Source organism: Aethalodelphis obliquidens, unplaced genomic scaffold (genome assembly GCF_003676395.1).
Source record: "Aethalodelphis obliquidens isolate GAN/ISIS:26980383/991018 unplaced genomic scaffold, ASM367639v1 scaffold18, whole genome shotgun sequence".
Taxonomy (NCBI): domain Eukaryota; kingdom Metazoa; phylum Chordata; class Mammalia; order Artiodactyla; family Delphinidae; genus Aethalodelphis; species Aethalodelphis obliquidens.
The window spans coordinates 14,947,998-14,965,520 of NW_020837962.1; the positions used below are offsets into that span (position 1 = coordinate 14,947,998).

The window sequence follows — 17,523 nt, forward strand, 5'->3', positions numbered from 1 at the left end:
TTCACCCTGTCGTCAGTGTAAAGAGTTATTAATGAGGTAACTCACGTTCCTTCTTCTTACTGAGGTCTTTCATTCTCACAGTGCATCTCGATTCAGACCAGCCACATGTCCAGCGCCTGGTGGCCGTGTGTGGCCCTCGGCTGTCATTTGGACAGTGTAGGCTTAACGGCTTGTCTCGGGGACTGCCAGCCTAGCCTGACTGATCAAGATTAAGCCTAGAAAACGCCTGAGAAGCGTGGGCCTGGTTTGTGGGAGGATTATGAATCGGAACTCATGAATCTTCTCAAGAGGGGGTGTTTCTAGTCTGTTTTCATGTTCCTAGTGTGCTTTTCCTTCAGAGTTACTGGGAAGCGTTTTGAGCCTCCTTTGGTGACGCACCTCAGGGTGTGAACTTGCTCAGCAGGATGTCTGCTTCCGAGTCTGACTGCGGCTGCTCCTGCTGCTGTCGGACTCTCGTAGCTGTTGAGTAGTTGTTAATAGTTGACTCTGTAGTGTTTCCTACAACTTTCTCTCAGTGGGTTTGACAAACCCAGGTCCCTTTGTTATCGGGCCTGTTTTCAACCGTAAGTAATAAAAGTCACGACATGACTTTGGAGCTCTGTAGCAGAGCCCCACATCTCTGAGGGTCGTCAGCTCCTCAGGTGGCTCTGTGTTCTGAGGAGTGATGTTCCAGCCCCCACTGGTATTTCCTTTCTTTTTATTCTCCTCTTACTTGTGTCAGGTGTCCATTTGCCAGCAGGACAAATGGATTCTATGTGATCAGGACCCTCCCGCCTTAAATCAAATCCTGCTCTTTACTTGGGTCCTGGTAGAGCAGAATATATTCGCTTCTTCTGGGAGCATCGAAGTTTAGAACTCCATTGACACGTCCGATCGTGGATGTCCTCTGGGGTCCTCTGTCCGTCGTGGCTTTGCTGCAAACAAGGTTCTTCCCAGAATTAGCCATTAAGTCAAGTGCTTTGAATAATAATTTTTCTTGGTTGAGACAAGGATTAATGCTGCCAGCATTGCCTTCTCTGCTTGATGTTTATAGAATCATCCCATTTCTGAGTAATCTCAGACATATTTGGGGATGCACTGAAGTCCTTTGAAGGATGAGCAGAAGGAATATCATGAAAAGCTTCCCTGGTGGTGCAATGGTTAAGAATCCACCTGCCAGTGCAGGGGACACGGATTCGAGCCCAGGTCCGGGAAGATCCCACATGCCGCAGAGCAACTAAGCCCATGTGCCACAACTACTGAGCCTGTGCTCTAGAGCCCACGTGCCGCAACTACTGAAGCCTGCATGCCTAGAGCCCGTGCTCTGCAACAAGAGAAGCCACCGCAATGAGAAGCCCGCACACCGCAACGGAGAGTAGCCCCCGTTCGCCGCAACTAGAGAAAGCCTGCGCGCAGCAACGAAGACCCAACACAGCCAAAAATAAATCAATTTATGTATAAAAAAAGGAATATCATGAAAGCACAGGTGAGGGCCCTTTCCATGGGAGAACAGTGATGGTCGTGAAGGAATGCTTGAGTGAAAACAAAACCACTTTCGTCTAAAGCCTTAAAGAGGAGCGTTTTATTATTCAGTGCTTTGTGTTCCTAAAAACACCTTTTACGTTTTGAAAAAAATCTGTATTCCATCCAGGTAATTATATGAAGTGCCTGAAGCAATGTACTGCAAACAGTATAATTTTATAATGGATCAGAATTTAAGCTCATGGGATATGATACCTCTGGTCATTTTGATGAAAAATCAACATGAATTATGCCACGGGTTTTCATCAGAATTTATTTTCTGCTCCTTTGGGCTTTCAGAGGCACTGCAGTGATTTCCCAGGGCCTCACTCACTCTTCGCCTTTTATCTCCTTTATGGTCTCTAGTGGAACCAAGTGCAGGGAGCGTGTTTTACGTGCTTGCTGTCTTTTGGTAAATTTTGAGATTCTGGCTTCCAGCTCCGGTACGGAAAGGCCTCTGTGACCTGGAGGGAAGATGGAACACAAACTGCTAAATACGTTTTCTTTCTTTTAGGATTTTCAGGACCTCTTTAGTGACTTTAAGACTTAAAGGAGTTTAATTCGAAAATTAAAACATTTAACCCTAACCCTAAAAAATTTTAAAAACTTTCCAGTTTTATTGAGGTATAATTGACCTCTAACACTCCATTAGTTTTAGTTGTACAACATGGTGATTTGATATACACATATATTGTGAAATGATCACCACGATAAGTTAACAGCCATCACCTCACGTGGGTTGACAGTTAAGGTAAGGATGCTGTACCTCACATCCCCAGAACTTAGTTATCTTCTAACTGGAAGTTTGTACCTTTTGACCACCTGCACCCTCCAACTTTGGCAACCACGAGTCTCTTCTCTGTATTTATGGGTTTGTTTTTTTTTAGGTTTTGTAATATAAGTAAAATCAGACAGTGTCTTTCTTTGTCTAACTTTTTTCACTCAGTGTAAAGCCCTCACGGTCCATCCATGTTGTCACGAATGGCAGGATCTCCTCCTTTTGTGGCTGACTGGTATCCCACTGTGTGGCTAGACCACATCCTCTTTATCCTTTCATCACCAGTGGACATTTAGGTTGCTTCCATGTCTTGGCTGTTAGTTTAATTAGACATTAATTTTCACTCCCTTCCTCTTTAATGACTGAAACTTTATTTCAAATGTGTATTTAATTTGCTTCTCTTACTTGTTGTTAAGGGCTGGATGGAGGGTGTAAACTCTTCCTATTTCCCCTGCTGAAAGATTCAGACTTTTCTTTTTATCCTGAGTTATTTCAAGTCTTTGGACAGTGACAACAGTGAAAGGATTTTCTTTCTGCCTATACCTGTATCTTCTTTATTATTATTATTATTTTTGTGGTACGCGGGCCTCTCACTGTTGTGGCCTCTCCCGTTGCGGAGCACAGGCTCCGGACACGCAGGCTTAGCGGCATGGCTCACAGGCCCAGCTGCTCCATGGCATGTGGGATCTTCCCGGACCAGGGCACGAACCCGCGTCCCCTGCATCGGCAGGCGGACTCTCAACCACTGTGCCACCAGGGAAGCCCACCCCTAGCTATTCTTAATTGTTATTTTTCTATATGCATTTTAAAATCAGCTTGTCTAGTTCCAGAAAATAATCTGTTATTTTTATTTGATTTGCATTAAATTTATAAATTCATAATGCCTTTGTTTCATGATAATAATTACTCTTAGCATATTTCCTTACCTCCCTTAACTGTTTTTTGGGACAAACTGCAGCCCTGGCAGGACGCCAGCCCTCAGCCTACCCTGGGCCCGTGCAGCTGAATGTGGCTGGAGACAACATCCACATCAACTGGCCTCACGGTCATGACCTTGACCTGCAAGGTGGCTCAGCAATTGTGATACATCGGCCTGTTCATTCACTCGACTGTTCTCTCTCCTGAAAGCTCCATCCTCACCTTAGCTATTGACCTTACTTCCCATTTTCCTGAGAAAATGGAAGCACTCAGAAGAGAACTTCCAGAATTCCGTCTGCTCCACCTGCTGGCATCTGCACCAGGAACCAGCCTGCCTTCCTTCGAGGTGGCTGACCCCATGCTCTCACCTGTGCAGGGACTGAGCAGGGACGTTCTTCTGCCCCCTCTTCTGTCTCTGAGTCGGTTTTGCTCCCCCATGCCCAGACCATCCCCACCAGCTTGCAGATCTGCTGTTGGTCCTCCCATCATGGAGACAGCCTGTCAGCCCCACCTCCAGCTCCTGCCCCAGTTCTCTGCTTCACTTGACTGCGTGGTCTGTGGAGGGCTGTCTGCCCCCATCCCACTCCAGTCCGCCTTTGCCCCTCTCACTGCTGTAGCTGCTCTTGGCAAGGCACCATGCCCTCCACTTGGCCAGGTTAGTTCTCATCCTCAGCTCAGCGGCCCATCAGCAGGTTTAGTCCTGTTGCTTCCTCCCTCCTCTGTGGGACAGTAGTCCTTCACTGGGTGTTTAGGACTCCGCACTCTCCTGCTTTTCCTCCTGCTTCACCGATTGCCCCTTCTCAGTTCTTGGTTACTTCTTCCTACTTCCTCGGCTTTGTAACATTAGAGGGCTCTGGCCTTTGAACTTTTCTCATTTACACTGGGCCCTTGGGCATCTTGTCCAATGGCTTTTAAAAGCCATCTAGGGAATTCTCTGGTGTTCCAGGACTCCACACTTCCATTGCAGGGGGCACAGGTTCGATCTCTGGTCAGGGAACTAGGATCCTTCAAGCCGCATAAAAAATAAAATAAAATAAAAAATAAAATAAAATAAAATAAAAAAATTAAATTCTTAAAAGCCGTCCATGTGCTGGTGACTCCTGAATTTCTCTTCCAGCCTGGACCTCCCCAGCCTTTTTGTTGCTTTTCGTTTTGCCATGCTGCACGGCTTGAGGGGGTCTTGGTTCCTAGGCTGGGGATTGGGCCTGAGCTCCTATACTGGGAGCACTGAGTCCAAACCTCTGGACTAACAGAGAACCTCAGACCCCAGAGAATCTTAATCGGTGTGAGCTCTCTCAGAGGTCCTCATCTCGGCACCAAGACCTGGCTCTGCCCAACTGACTGCAAACACCACTGCTGGGTGCCTCAGGCCAAACAACCAACAACACAGGAACACAGCCCCACCCATCAAGAAAAATGAGATGACAAAAAATATGTTACAGATGAAGGAGCAAGGTAAAAACCTACACGATCAAATAAATGAAGAGGAAATAGGCAGTCTACCTGAAAAATCAGAGTAAGGATAGTAAACAAGATCCAAAATCTCGGAAATAGAATGGGGGCATGGATCGAGAAAATACAAGAAATGTTTAACAGGGACCTAGAAGAACTAAAGAACAAACAAATAGTGATGAACAACACAATAACTGAAATGAAAAATACACTAGAAGGAATCAATAGCAGAATAACTGAGGCAGAAGGACGAATAAGTAAGCTGGAAGATAGAATGGTGGAAATAACTACTGAGGAGCAGAATAAAGAAGAAGAATGAAAAGAAATGAGGACAGTCTCAGAGACCTCTGGGACAACATTAAACGCACCAACATTCAGATTATAGGGGTCCCAGAAGGAAAAGAGAAAGAGAAAGGATCTGAGAAAATATTTGAATAGATTACATTCAGAAACCTAACATGGGACAGGAAATAGTCACCCACAAGTCCAGGAAGCTCAGAGAGGCCCATATGGATAACCCCAAGGAGAAACATGCCGAGACACATATTAATCAAACTAACAAAAATTAAATTCAAAGGAAAAATATTAAAAGCAACAAAGGAGGCAAGCCTCTTAGATAGCCTCATCCACCAGAGGGCAGACAGCAGAAGCAAGAAGAACTACAATCCTGCAGCCTGTGGAACAAAAACCACATTCACAGAACGATAGACAAGATGAAAAGTCAGAGGACTATGTAGCAGGTGAAGGAACAAGATAAAACCCCAGAAAAACAACTAAATGAAGTGGAGATAGGCAACCTTCCAGAAAAAGAATTCAGAATAATGAGTGAAGATGATCCTGGACCTTGGGAAAAGAATGGAGGCAAAGATCGAGAAGATGCAAGAAATGTTTAACAAAGACCTAGAAGAATTAAAGAACAAACAAACAGAGATGAACAATACAATAACTGAAATGAAAACTACACTAGAAGGAATCCATAGCAGAATAACTGAGGCAGAAGAACGGATAAGTGACCTGGAAGACAGAATGATGGAACTCACTGCTGGGGAACAGAATAAAGAAAAAAGAATGAAAAGGAATGAAGACAGCCTAAGAGACCTCTGGGACAACATTAAATGCAACAACATTCGCATTATAGGGGTCCCAGAAGGAGAAGAGAGAGAGAAAGGACGCAAGAAAATATTTGAAGAGATTATAGTCGAAAACTTCCCTAACACGGGAAAGGAAATAGCCACCCAAGTCCAGGAAGCGCAGCGAGTCCCATACAGGATAAAGCCAAGGAGAAACATGCCGAGACACATAGTAATCAAATTGGCAAAAATTAAAGACAAAGAAAACTTATTGAAAGCAGCAAGGGAAAAACGACAAATAACATACAAGGGAACTCCCATAAGGTTAACAGCTGATTTCTCAGCAGAAACTCTACAAGCCCGAAGGGAGTGGCATGATACACTGAAAGTGATGAAAGGGAAGAACCTACAACCAAGATTACTCTACCTGGCAAGGATCTCATTCAAATTCGATGGAGAAATCAAAAGCTTTACAGATAAGCAAAAGCTGAGAATTCAGCACCACCAAACCAGCTCTACAACAAATGCTAAAGGAACTTCTCTAAGTGGGAAACACAAGAGAAGAAAAGGACCTACAAAAACAAACCCAAAACAATTAAGAAAATGGTCATAGGAACATACATATCGATAATTAACTTAAACATGAATAGATTAAATGCTCCAACCAAAAGACACAGGCTTGCTGAGTGGATACAAAAACAAGACCCATATATATGCTGTCTACAAGAGACCCACTTCAGACCTAGGGACACATACAGACTGAAAGTGAGGGGATGGAAAAAGATATTCCATGCAAATGGAAATCAAAAGAAAGCTGGAGTAGCATACTCATATCAGACAAAATAGACTTTTAAATAAAGAATGTTACAAGAGACAAGGAGGGACACTACATAATGATCAAGGGATCAATCCAAGAGGAAGATATAACAATTATAAATATATATGCACCCAACACAGGAGCACCTCAATACATAAGGCAAGTGCTAACAGCTATAAAAGAGGAAATCGACAGTAATACAATAATAGTGGGGGACTTTAACACCTCACTTACACCAATGGACAGATCATCCAAAATGAAAATAAATAAGGAAACAGAAGCTTTAAATGACACAATAGACCAGGTGGATTTAATTGATATTTATAGGACATTCCATCCAAAAACAGCAGATTACACTTTCTTGCCAAGTGCTCACGGAACATTCTCCAGGATAGGTCACATCCTGGGTCACAAATCAAGCCACAGTAAATTTAAGAAAATTGAAATCATGTCAAGCATCTTTTCTGACCACAACGCTATGAGATTAGAAATGAATTACAGGGAAAAAAACGTAAAAAACACAAACACATGGAGGCTAAACAATACGTTACTGAATAACCAAGAGATCACTGAAGGAATCAAAGAGGAAATCAAAAAATACCTAGAGACAAATAACAATGAAAACAAAATGATCCAAAACCTATGGGATGTAACAAAAGCAGTTCTAAGAGGGAAGTTTATAGATATACAAGCCTACCTCAAGAAACAAGAAAAATCTCAAACAATCTAACCTTACTCCTAAAGGAACTAGACAAAGAAGAACAAACAAAACCCAAGGTTAGCAGAAGGAAAAATCATAAAGATCAGAGAAGAAATAAATGAAATATAAACAAAGAAAACAATAGCAAAGATCAATAAAACTAAAAGCTGGTTCTTTGAGAAGATAAAAAAAATTGATAAACCATTAGCCAGACTCATCAAGAAAAAGAGAGAGGACTCAAATCAATAAAATTAGAAATGAAAAAGGAGAAGTTAAAACAGACACCATAGGGCTTCCCTGGTGGCGCAGTGGTTGAGAGTCCGCCTGCCGATGCAGGGGACACGGGTTCGTGCCCCGGCCCGGGAAGATCCCACATGCCGCGGAGCGGCTGGGCCCGTGAGCCATGGCCACTGAGCCTGCGCGTCCCGAGCCTGTGCCCCGCAACGGGAGAGGCCACAACAGTGAGAGGCCCGCGTACCGCAAAAAAAAAAAAAAACAGACACCGTAGAAATACAAAGCATCCTAAGAGACTACTACAAGCAACTGTATGCCACTAAAATGGACAACCTGGGAGAAATGGACAAATTCTTGGAAAGGTATAACCTTCCAAGACTGAACCAGGAATAAATAGAAAATATGAACAGACCACAAGTAATGAAATTGAAACTGATTAAAAATCTTCCAACAAACAAAAGTCCAGGACCAGATGGCTTCACAGATGAATTCTATCAAACATTTAGAGAAGAGGTAACACCCATCCTTCTCAAACTCTTCCAAGAAATTGCAGAGGAAGGAACTCCCCCAAACTCATTCTATGAGGCCACCATCACCCTGATACCAAAACCAGACAAAGATACTACAAAAAAAGAAAGCTACAGACCAATATCACTGATGAATATAGACGCAAAAATCCACAACAAAATACTAGCAAACAGAATCCAACAACACATTAAAAGGATCATACACCATGATGAAGTGGAATTTAACCCAGGGATGCAAGGATTCTTCAATATACGCAAATCAATCAATGTGATACACCATACCAACAAACTGAAGAATATCATCTCAATAGATGCAGAAAAAGCTGTTGACAAAATTCAACACCTATTTATGATAAAAACTCTCCAGAAAGTGGGCATAGAGGGAACCTACCTCAACATAATAAAGGCCATATATGACAAACCCACAGCAGACATCATTCTCAATGGTGAAAAACTGAAAGCATTTCCTCTAAGATCAGGAACAGGACAAGGATGTCCACTCCTACCACTGTTATTCAACATAGTTTTGGAGGTCCTAGCCACGGCAATCAGAGAAGAAAAAGAAATAAAAGGAATACAAATTGGAAAAGAAGAAATAAAACCGGCACTGTTTGCAGATGACACGATAGTATACATAGAGAAAAAATGCCACCAGAAAACTACTAGACCTAATCAGTGAATTTGGTAAAGTTTCAGGGTACAAAATTAATGCACAGAAATCTCTTGCATTCCTATACACTAATGATGAAAAATCTGAAAGAGAAATTAAGGAAACACTCCCATTTACCATTGCAACAAAAAGAATAAAATACCTAGGATAAACCTACCTAGGGAGACAAAAGACCCGTATGCAGAAAACTATCAGTCTGATGAAAGAAATTAAAGATGATACCAACAGATGGAGAGATATACCATGTTCTTGGATTGGAAGAATCAATATTGTGAAAATGACTATACTACCCAAAGCAATCTAACAAATTCAATGCAATCCCTATCAAATTACCAGTGGCAGTTTTTACGGAACTAGAACAAAAAATCTTAAAATTTGTATGGAGACAGAAAAGATCCTGAATAGCCAAAGCGGTCTTGAGGGGAAAAAACGGAGCTGGAGGAATCAGACTCCCTGACTTCAGATTATACTACAAAGCTACAGTAATCAAGACAAAATGGTACTGGCACAAAAATAGAAACATAGATCAATGCAACAAGATAGAAAGCCCAGAGATAAACCCACGCACCTATGGTCAACTAATCTATGACAAAGGAGGCAAGCATATACAATGGAGAAAAGACAGTCTCTTCAATAAGTGGTGCTGGGAAAACTGGACAGCTACATGTAAAAGAATGAAATTAGAACACTCTGTAACACCATACACAAAAATAAACTCAAAATGGATTCGAGACCTAAATGTTAAGACCGGACACTATAAAACTCTTAGAGGAAAACATAGGAAGAACACTCTTTGACATAAATCACAGCAAGATCTTTTTTGATCCGCCTCCTAGAGTAATGGAAATAAAAACAAAAATAAATAAATGGGACCTAATGAAACTTAAAAGCTTTTGCACAGCAAAGGAAACCATAACGACGAAAAGACAACCCTCAGAATGGGAGAAAATATTTGCAATGAAGCAACTGACAAAGGATTCATCTTCAAAATATACAAACAGCTTGGGCAGCTCAATATAAAAAAAAAACAACCAAATTGAAAAATGGGTGGAAGACCTAGACATTTCTTCAAAGAAGACATACCAATGGCCAAGAGGCACATGAAAAGATGCTCATCATCACTAATTATTAGAGAAATGCAGATCAAAACTGTAATGAGGTATCACCTCACACCAGTCAGAATGGGTGTCATCAGAAAATCTACAAACAATAATTTCTGGAGAGGGTGTGGAGAAAAGGGAACCCTCCTACACTTTTGGTGGGAATGTAAATTGATACAGCTGCTATGGAGAACAGTATGGAGGTTCATTACAAAACTAAAAATAGAACTACCATATGACCCAGCAGTCCCACTACTGGGCATACACCCTGAGAAAACCATAATTCAAAAAGACACATGTATCCCAGTGTTCTTTGCAGCCCTATTTACAATAGCCAGGACATGGAAGCAACCTAAATGTCCATCAACAGAGGAATGGATAAAGATGTGGTGGTACATGTAATTGAGTTGGCCAAAAAGTTCATTCAGGTTTTTCTGTAAGATGTTATCAAGCCTGAACGAACTTTTTGGCCAACCCAGTACAATGGAGTATTAGCCATAAAAAGGAACGAAATTGGGTCATTTGTAGAGATGTGGATAGACCTAGAGACTCATACAGAGTGAAGTTAGTCAGAAAGAGAAAAACAAATATATTAACACATATATGTGGAATCTAGAAAAATGGTACAGATGAAGCTATTTGTAGGGCAGGAATAGAGACGCAGACATAGAGAATGGAGATGTGGATACAGAGGGGGAAGGGGAGGGTGGGACGAATTGGGAGATTAGGTTTGACGTAAACACACTACCATGTGTAAAATAGCTAGTGGGAGCCTGCTGCATAGCACAGGGAACTCAGCTCGGTGCTCTGTGATGACCTAGATGGGTGGGATTGGGGGTGGGGAGGTGGGAGGGAGGTCCAAGAGGGAGGGGATATATGTATACATATAGCTGATTCACTTCATTGTACAGCAGAAACTAACACAGCATTGTAAAGCAGTTATACTCCAATTTAAAACAATAGTGTATTTCCTCCAGCTTCTGTTGATAATATTTGACACGGCCACAGTGCACTTAATAAGACCAGGAAATTAACTTTGCTGAAGCACTGTCGAATGAACTACAGACCTTGTTTGAATTCTGCCAGTGTTCCCACTGGCGTCGTTTTCCTGGTCCCAGGATCCAGTCCAGAACCCACGTTGCACTTGGTTGTTGCGTCTCTTCCTTAGTCTCTTCCGGGGGTGACGGTTCCTGGGTCCTTCCTTGTCTTTTGTGGCCACTTCTGAAGGGTGACTTGTTTGGTCAGTTTGTCTGTCCGTGTCCCGCAGCATGTGTTTGCCTGAAGTCTTCTCGACGTTAGGTTCAGGTTGTGCGTTTTGGCAGGAACACCACGGAGGTGGTCTTGTACATTAGATCCTGGGTACCTGCTGTCGATTAGTCTGCTTATTTGGCAGATTTCTCTCTGGTCAAGTTATTCTTTTCCTCTTTGTGTAAATATCCTGTGTGGAGATACTGTGAGACTGTGCCAATATCCTGATATCCAACACACCCCGCCCACTGATTTTATCTTCATCCCTGGTCTTTGCTGCAGCAGTTATCACTGAGGTGTTTGCCCAGTCGGTCCATCTTTTTAAGTGTCAGCTCTGCTGCCTGGGAGGCGGGGAAGGTCATCAGGGTGCCTTCGTTACCCGACTGTGAAAAAAGCAGGTCACCACATAGTCTCTCCAGTTCAAAGGAGCGAGCTTCCCTTGCTAGCCAAGTGTTTCATTTTTAAAGGAAGGGGAGTTGATTTTTTTCCAGTGTCTTTTTCTCTAAGTTTTAACCTGGTGAATGCCCTTCCTAATCAGGAGCTGTGCCGACTCACCCTTCACTGGTCACTGCACCGTGTTCCTCTGGTGTGTGTGCCTGTGAGAAACTGCCCACACGTCCCTGTACAGTTTTTTGCCTCTGTATTCAAAGGCGAAAGTGGGCTATGCTTTTTTTTTTGTATATCCAGTTTTTATATTAGGGTAATACTAGCCTTGCAGGATAAATTGGAAGGCTTTTCATCGTTTTCCGTTGGTCTGGACCAATTTAATCAACAGGAAGTATCTGTTTTTTTGTTTGTTTGTTTGTTTTTTACCGGTACGCGGGCCTCTCACTGTTGTGGCCTCTCCCGTTGTGGAGCACAGGCTCCGGACGCGCAGGCTCAGCGGCCATGGCTTATGGGCCCAGCCGCTCCGCGGCATGTGGGATCTTCCTGGACCAGGGCACGAACCCGTGTCCCCCGCATCGGCAGGCGGAGTCTCAACCACTGCGCCACCAGGGAAGCCCCAGAAGTATCTATTTTAATAGATCTTGTCGGACCAGCCCTTTGGGTGGTCTTCCTTGGTCACGGCCCTGGTCAGGATTCCCAGGACCCTTGAGCCCCTGTAGGCAGTTTGCCTGTGTCTCCTATCCGTCTGGAGTTTCAAATGCATCAGGAAGAGGCGTACAGATTTTTTTGCGGGGTGATTTAGAATGATCTCTGCATCTAGAATCATCCCCTTTTCTCATTGTGGTTTGATAGATGTATTTTCCCCCTTTGCTCTCTATCAGAGTTTTTACTATTTTTTCAGAAAACTAGCTCTTAATTTATCAAGTCTGGTTATATTTTTTTGTTTGATATTTTTTATTTTCCCTTAATCTTCACTTTCGAAATTCTGCGTACCTTTTGTGTGTGTCGTTTATTTGGCTGCTTTTCCTGGTTCCGTATTTCACGTACTTTCAGTCTTCTTTCCTAACAGGCGCATTTAAGGCCCCAAACTTCACTTTTGCTTGGCTCCTCTTTCCCCCATCAGCAGCTCCCGCGGGCCTGACCTTTGACATGCACACAGAATCCAGCAGCTACACACGGCGTCTGCGGCCCCCGGCCCGGCCGCCGCCTCTCCTCCCACCCAAATTGTCGCGACAGCTCCCTAGTGGGTCTTCCGCCTCCACAGCAGCCCGAGTGAGTCACTTCCCCACGGATGCTGATCCTCAGGTTAGAACAAGCTTTCAGGCTTGGGAAACGTTTTGGGATTCCCTCTGTCTTCTCAACAACAGATACAAGAACCATTACATATATAGGTGTCCATGGGGGTGGGGGGCTTGCCGGCCACTTGAGCCCTGGGGCTCTAGCCCAGGAGGTGGCGGGAGCTGATGGCAGGTGGTCCGGAGCAGAGGCTCCCTCTGGACGAGGGTCAGAGTTTACAGGCTCAGTCCTTTGAATCCATCTTTAAACACTGAGGCTGTTCCTGCTGTGTGTCTTTTGTCCCCAGAGCCCCTGAATTGGGTCAGAACCTTGCTGTGAAGCCCCTTCAGGGCCACTCTGCTCCCAAGGTGAAAGACTTCTTCCCTAGTCTGTGTCCTAAACCGTGTCCAGCCTTGGCCTGGCCCAGCACACGAGAGGTTCTGCAGTGAGGTGAAGTGACGGTGTTAATATATTCCAATAATAAATACATGAGAAACTCAGAATAAAAAGCCAATGACATGGAGAGGACCTGAGCTTAACTATAAACCCTCGCCCATTATCACAGTCCCAGGGAAAAGTTACAGATCAGGTTTAAGTTCTGTGTCATATTCAAGTCTAAAGGAGTTAAAGTCTGAAATCAGACCCCTTGGCCGGATGAGCTCAGAAGCTGCCCTCCCTGGTTTCTCACTCAGCTGCTCTCGGTGGAGGGGAGTCTGCCTGGTGGAATAGGTTCTTTCAGAGCCCTGGCCTGGCTCTGTCACACACAGGTCCACTTGGGCCCTTCAGGGCCTCAGACACTGCATCGTTCTCTCGCGCCTCAGTGAGGAGACCGGGCAGCCTTGGACACAGGTATCCCAGGCAGCAGGACGCCGAGGACACCGGCAGAGCCCGGGGAAGTCTGAGCAAAGCTGGTGGTCAGGGATGACCTTGCCTTGAGCCTCCCTGTCGTGCAGGTTGGGTGACTTCAGAGCTTCAGCTAGGATGAGAATTTAACCTCCCAGCAAGGGGTTAATTTTGGTCCTAGGCATTTACCATCTTAATGTCCGTTTGCACAGAAGCTGCCCCTGTTCTTAGGTCTGCGGTTTGGAATTGGGGACTCCCCTTTGGGGACAGGTGCCCTCACTTTCCTGTGAGGGGGCACTTTCCATCCTGGGCCACAGGGCCTGTCGCCCAGTGTCTCTTACTCTGGAGTCCTGGTCCCCGGATGCCTGCTGCATAGAGCGGGTGTCTCCCTCCAAGGCCTGAACCACCGTAGAGCCAAGCAGAGACCGGCAGTTGGGAGGGACTTGGGCCCAGGGAGAAGCCTCAAGATTCCGGTCAGGGTTGCTGTTCTGCGGCCTCTGTGACCCTGAATGTGGCATGGAGTCAGGTGGTGGTTCTGATGTGCCCACCTGGGCCTGGCCCTCATGCTCTGAGAAATCCAAAGGGCCTGGAATGCACCCTGTTTCTGACAACTGAGTATTTCCCCAGCCAAGGTACTTAGGAGATGCCGTTCCTTGAGCCCTGGTCTCTGCTCTCCACGCCCCCTCGAGCTAGATCCTTACCCCAGTGGTGGTGCCCCCCTGGGTTGGGCTGAGCTCTCTGGGGAGCTGGGGGCCAGGAAGCAATCGGACTCTGTAGAACGGACAGAGCTGCCCTAGCGCCATGCGTCCCCCAGGGCCACACTCCCACGGGGACCAAACTCCTCCAGCCCCATGGCCCTAGCCTCACCACCTGCTTATTTTGAGCCCCCGATTCCACACGTTTGCTTGATTTCTTGGTCCCCAGCCTGTCACTCGATGTTGGGGTCCCCATCAGTAACCCCTCTCCCCTGCGTGCCCAGGCTCAGAACAGGTTGAAAGGAGAACAGAGAGGAAGCCTGGGCGGTGAGGATGCATCCTGACAGCAGAGGGAGCCGCCTTTGGTGGAGAGCTTAGATGGGCGGGCCTGAGGCTCAGTGTCTGGTGCGGGTGTCCAGGACCATCTGCGGAGGTGGGCCGAGCCCCAGCTGGGTCCCAGCTGCGCAGGGCCGGCCCTGGAGAACAGAGAACACTTGTGTGCAGGGTCTTCTGCTCTCCCCAGTTTTCTTCAAAAGCATCTTCTTCAGTTTCATTTTCTGCTATTCCCCCCCCCGCCCCCCCACCTTTTGTTCATATACTCCCCCCCGCCCCCAGCCCCTTGGCCCATATACCACATGGACAGTGGTAGGAGTGATAGCAGTGATAGGGACCAGGTTTCCTGCATGCTGACTGCTGGGCTCTGGGCCTGGTGCCCTGCCTGTACTAACTCACGTGCACCCTCCTTGTGGTGACCGGCCTGCTGTAATCCTGCAACAGACTGGGGCACAGAGAGGCAGGGCAGGGCTTCTCGTTGGGTGGTGGCAGGCAGTCAGCCTTTGCAGGTAAATGGGGCGCTCTGGTTTGGGGCTGGTAGAGCCCTTGGACCCTGCAGGGTTGGCCCCAGTGGGGAGTCTTCCTGCTGGAAACATGTGGGACTTATATTTAAGAGTGACTTGGTTATGTCATCACTGGAGCCTAGATGTAGTTTTGTAGATATGTTTCTGTCTTTTAAGATTATTTAAAACAATGTTTTTATTTTCCCTGGCCAATGTAATTTTTCTTGGGGGCTTTCCTCTTTGATGTGGACTGGAAAAGAATGTTACCATTTTAAGATCTCTCAAAACATGTCTTTGGATTTGTTGTCCGTACAAATGGAAATTCAGATAATAGTTCTGTTCTTAACTGAAGAAAAACAGGAAAAGAAAATAAATTTCTTGCTACTTGGAATGATAAACACGGTGAAGCATATGCCGTATATCCTGACAACAGAAATTCAAGGTCGGAAATAATTCCTTTCCTCCTGAGTCTGCCTTCAGCTTCCCCGAGGAGTGCAGGAGCTGAAATTTGCTCCTAATTGTAGCTTGCAATTAAACACATGATTTCATCCCAGCTGATGTCTTTTTAGCTCTTCTGACATGCATAACACGAAAGCCCTGTAGATTTGAGCGGCCACTTTAATCTGATGGGAGGTCACAGCAAGTCACTGTTATCTGAGCACGACTGGCTGCCCAGTGGGAACTAGATTCTTCTTGCCTCTAAAAAGGGCACACAGCTCGTCTTCTCTCGGTTTCCAGGGCTACTGTCTGTGCCTGTTCTGCTGAGACCCTCTGTGAGGTCAAGGGTCATCGGAGCGAGTGCCAGCAGGTGGGGCGGAGTCGAGCTGGTGGGAGTCCCTTGCTGCTGCAGCGGGTCTGGTATCCAGAGCCCCGGAGCCGAGCTGCTCTGAGGAGGGAGCTGGAGGGGCTCCTGGTTCAGGCCCGTCCTGGGCTGCTCTTCTCCTCGGCCTGTCCCCCAGAGATTGGCCTGTCCTCCGGAGGTCGGCCTGTCTCCTTGGAGGTCGGCCTGTCTGCCCAGGGGTCAGCCATCTTCCCGGAGGCCAGCCTATCTCCCCAGGGGTCATCCTGTCTCCCAGGGGTCGGCCTGTCCCCCCAGGGGTTGGCCTGTCCCCCAGGGGTTGGCCTGTCTCCCCAGAGGTCGGCTCTCTCCCCGGAGGTGAGCCTGTCCTCCAGAGGTCGTCCACCCCATGAAGCGAGGGCTCCCTGCCCAGGGGAGCGTGGGGAGCACCAAAATGAAACAGGTTTCCCTCCTCCAGGTCCTGAGAGCCCATCCTTGCTGCGGTGCATGGTGACCCCCAGGGCCGGCATGCAGGCGTGGTCCCCGAGTGTGATGCTGAGAGCAGACCCTGATCCTGCACAGGCACGTGCCGGCCGCGGCCCTGAGTGCTTCTATGCTCGGCCTCCTTGAACTTTCACCATGACCCAGGGCTTCTCATTGGTCTCCCTGTGGTGCAGGTGGGATGCCGAGGCCTCAGAGCTGGTTGGGGGCTGTGTCCAAGTCTTGTTGCCCTTCACATCCTGAAGCCGGTGGAGCCTCCTCCAGGGAGCCCCTCTGATTCCCTCCTCATCCCCTAAGGGGGGACTCTGACCTCCAGGGTCGGGATTCCTCAGGGTTGAATGGTGCCGCATCATCACCACCCTGCACCCACCTGTCGCCTGTGAGACCCTGGGCATGAGTGCCGGGCTGTCCGCGCCCCTGAGCTGAGCAGGGTCTTCTGGTCTCCAGCAGTGAGCCTGGCACTTCATTGCTGTGAGTTAATCTTCAGCGGGGCATGGATCTCGCCCTCCCTCTACTCCTTCATGGTGGGAGGTAGCAGAAGGGCTCACACTGTCTTTACGCTGTGGACCTGGCACCTTCTCCCTGCTGGGTTGATCAGGAACGGTGTGCAGTCCCTCGAGCAGGTGTCCGCATGTGTCATCAGCTGCGTTTGGACCCAGTGCACATCAGAAGTTCTCGGGTGGATGGAGGCAGCGTTCGGATGACTGCGCGGCGCCAGCTCTCAGCGTGTGCTGGGCTTTCTTTACAGACGTCGTTTGTGAAGCGCATCATTCAGCGTTCTTCAACGTCGATTCAGCGTCAATTCGGGGGTTGATTCGATACTGTTTGATTGATGGGACACAGTTGGCGTGGGTTTGGGTTAGAAGGTTCGGAATAGGACATGGAGAGGCGCTCATTTCTGGGGCGGTCCGTGGCCACTTTGAGGATGCACCCCGGGAAGCAGGATGGCTCTGCAGCCTCGCTGGGGTGTCCCCTCTGTTCTCTGGCCTGTGGGACCTTCTGTAGGTTGACCTGCCTTTTGGCCTCACGGTGAGGGACCCCCCTCCGCGTCTCACACAGAGGGGCCCGCCGGCCGCTCACAGGGCCGTGTAGGAGGTTGTTCTGGGGGAGCCTCCTAAGCTCTTTGCCTACTGTGTTTGCTTTGTTTAAAAACGTTCGTTAGGAAACATGCAGAGAACAGACACCGGGGGCTCA

General features: G+C 46.9%; 1 protein-coding gene across 2 annotated transcripts in view; it reads left to right on the forward strand.

Moving 5' to 3' along the window:
* The window catches only part of DTD1 (D-aminoacyl-tRNA deacylase 1), a 111,165-nt gene that overhangs the window by 8,086 nt on the left and 85,556 nt on the right, over positions 1 to 17,523 (forward strand). The window contains exon 4 of one of the 2 annotated variants that reach the window (XM_027118293.1): positions 3,237 to 4,829. The exons of the other annotated variant lie outside the window; for it this stretch is intronic. Coding sequence (XP_026974094.1) covers positions 3,237 to 3,403 — 167 coding nt within the window. The 3' untranslated portion in view covers positions 3,404 to 4,829. Of the gene's footprint in view, positions 1 to 3,236; positions 4,830 to 17,523 lie in introns of those variants that run through there. 2 annotated transcript variants of the gene reach the window in all.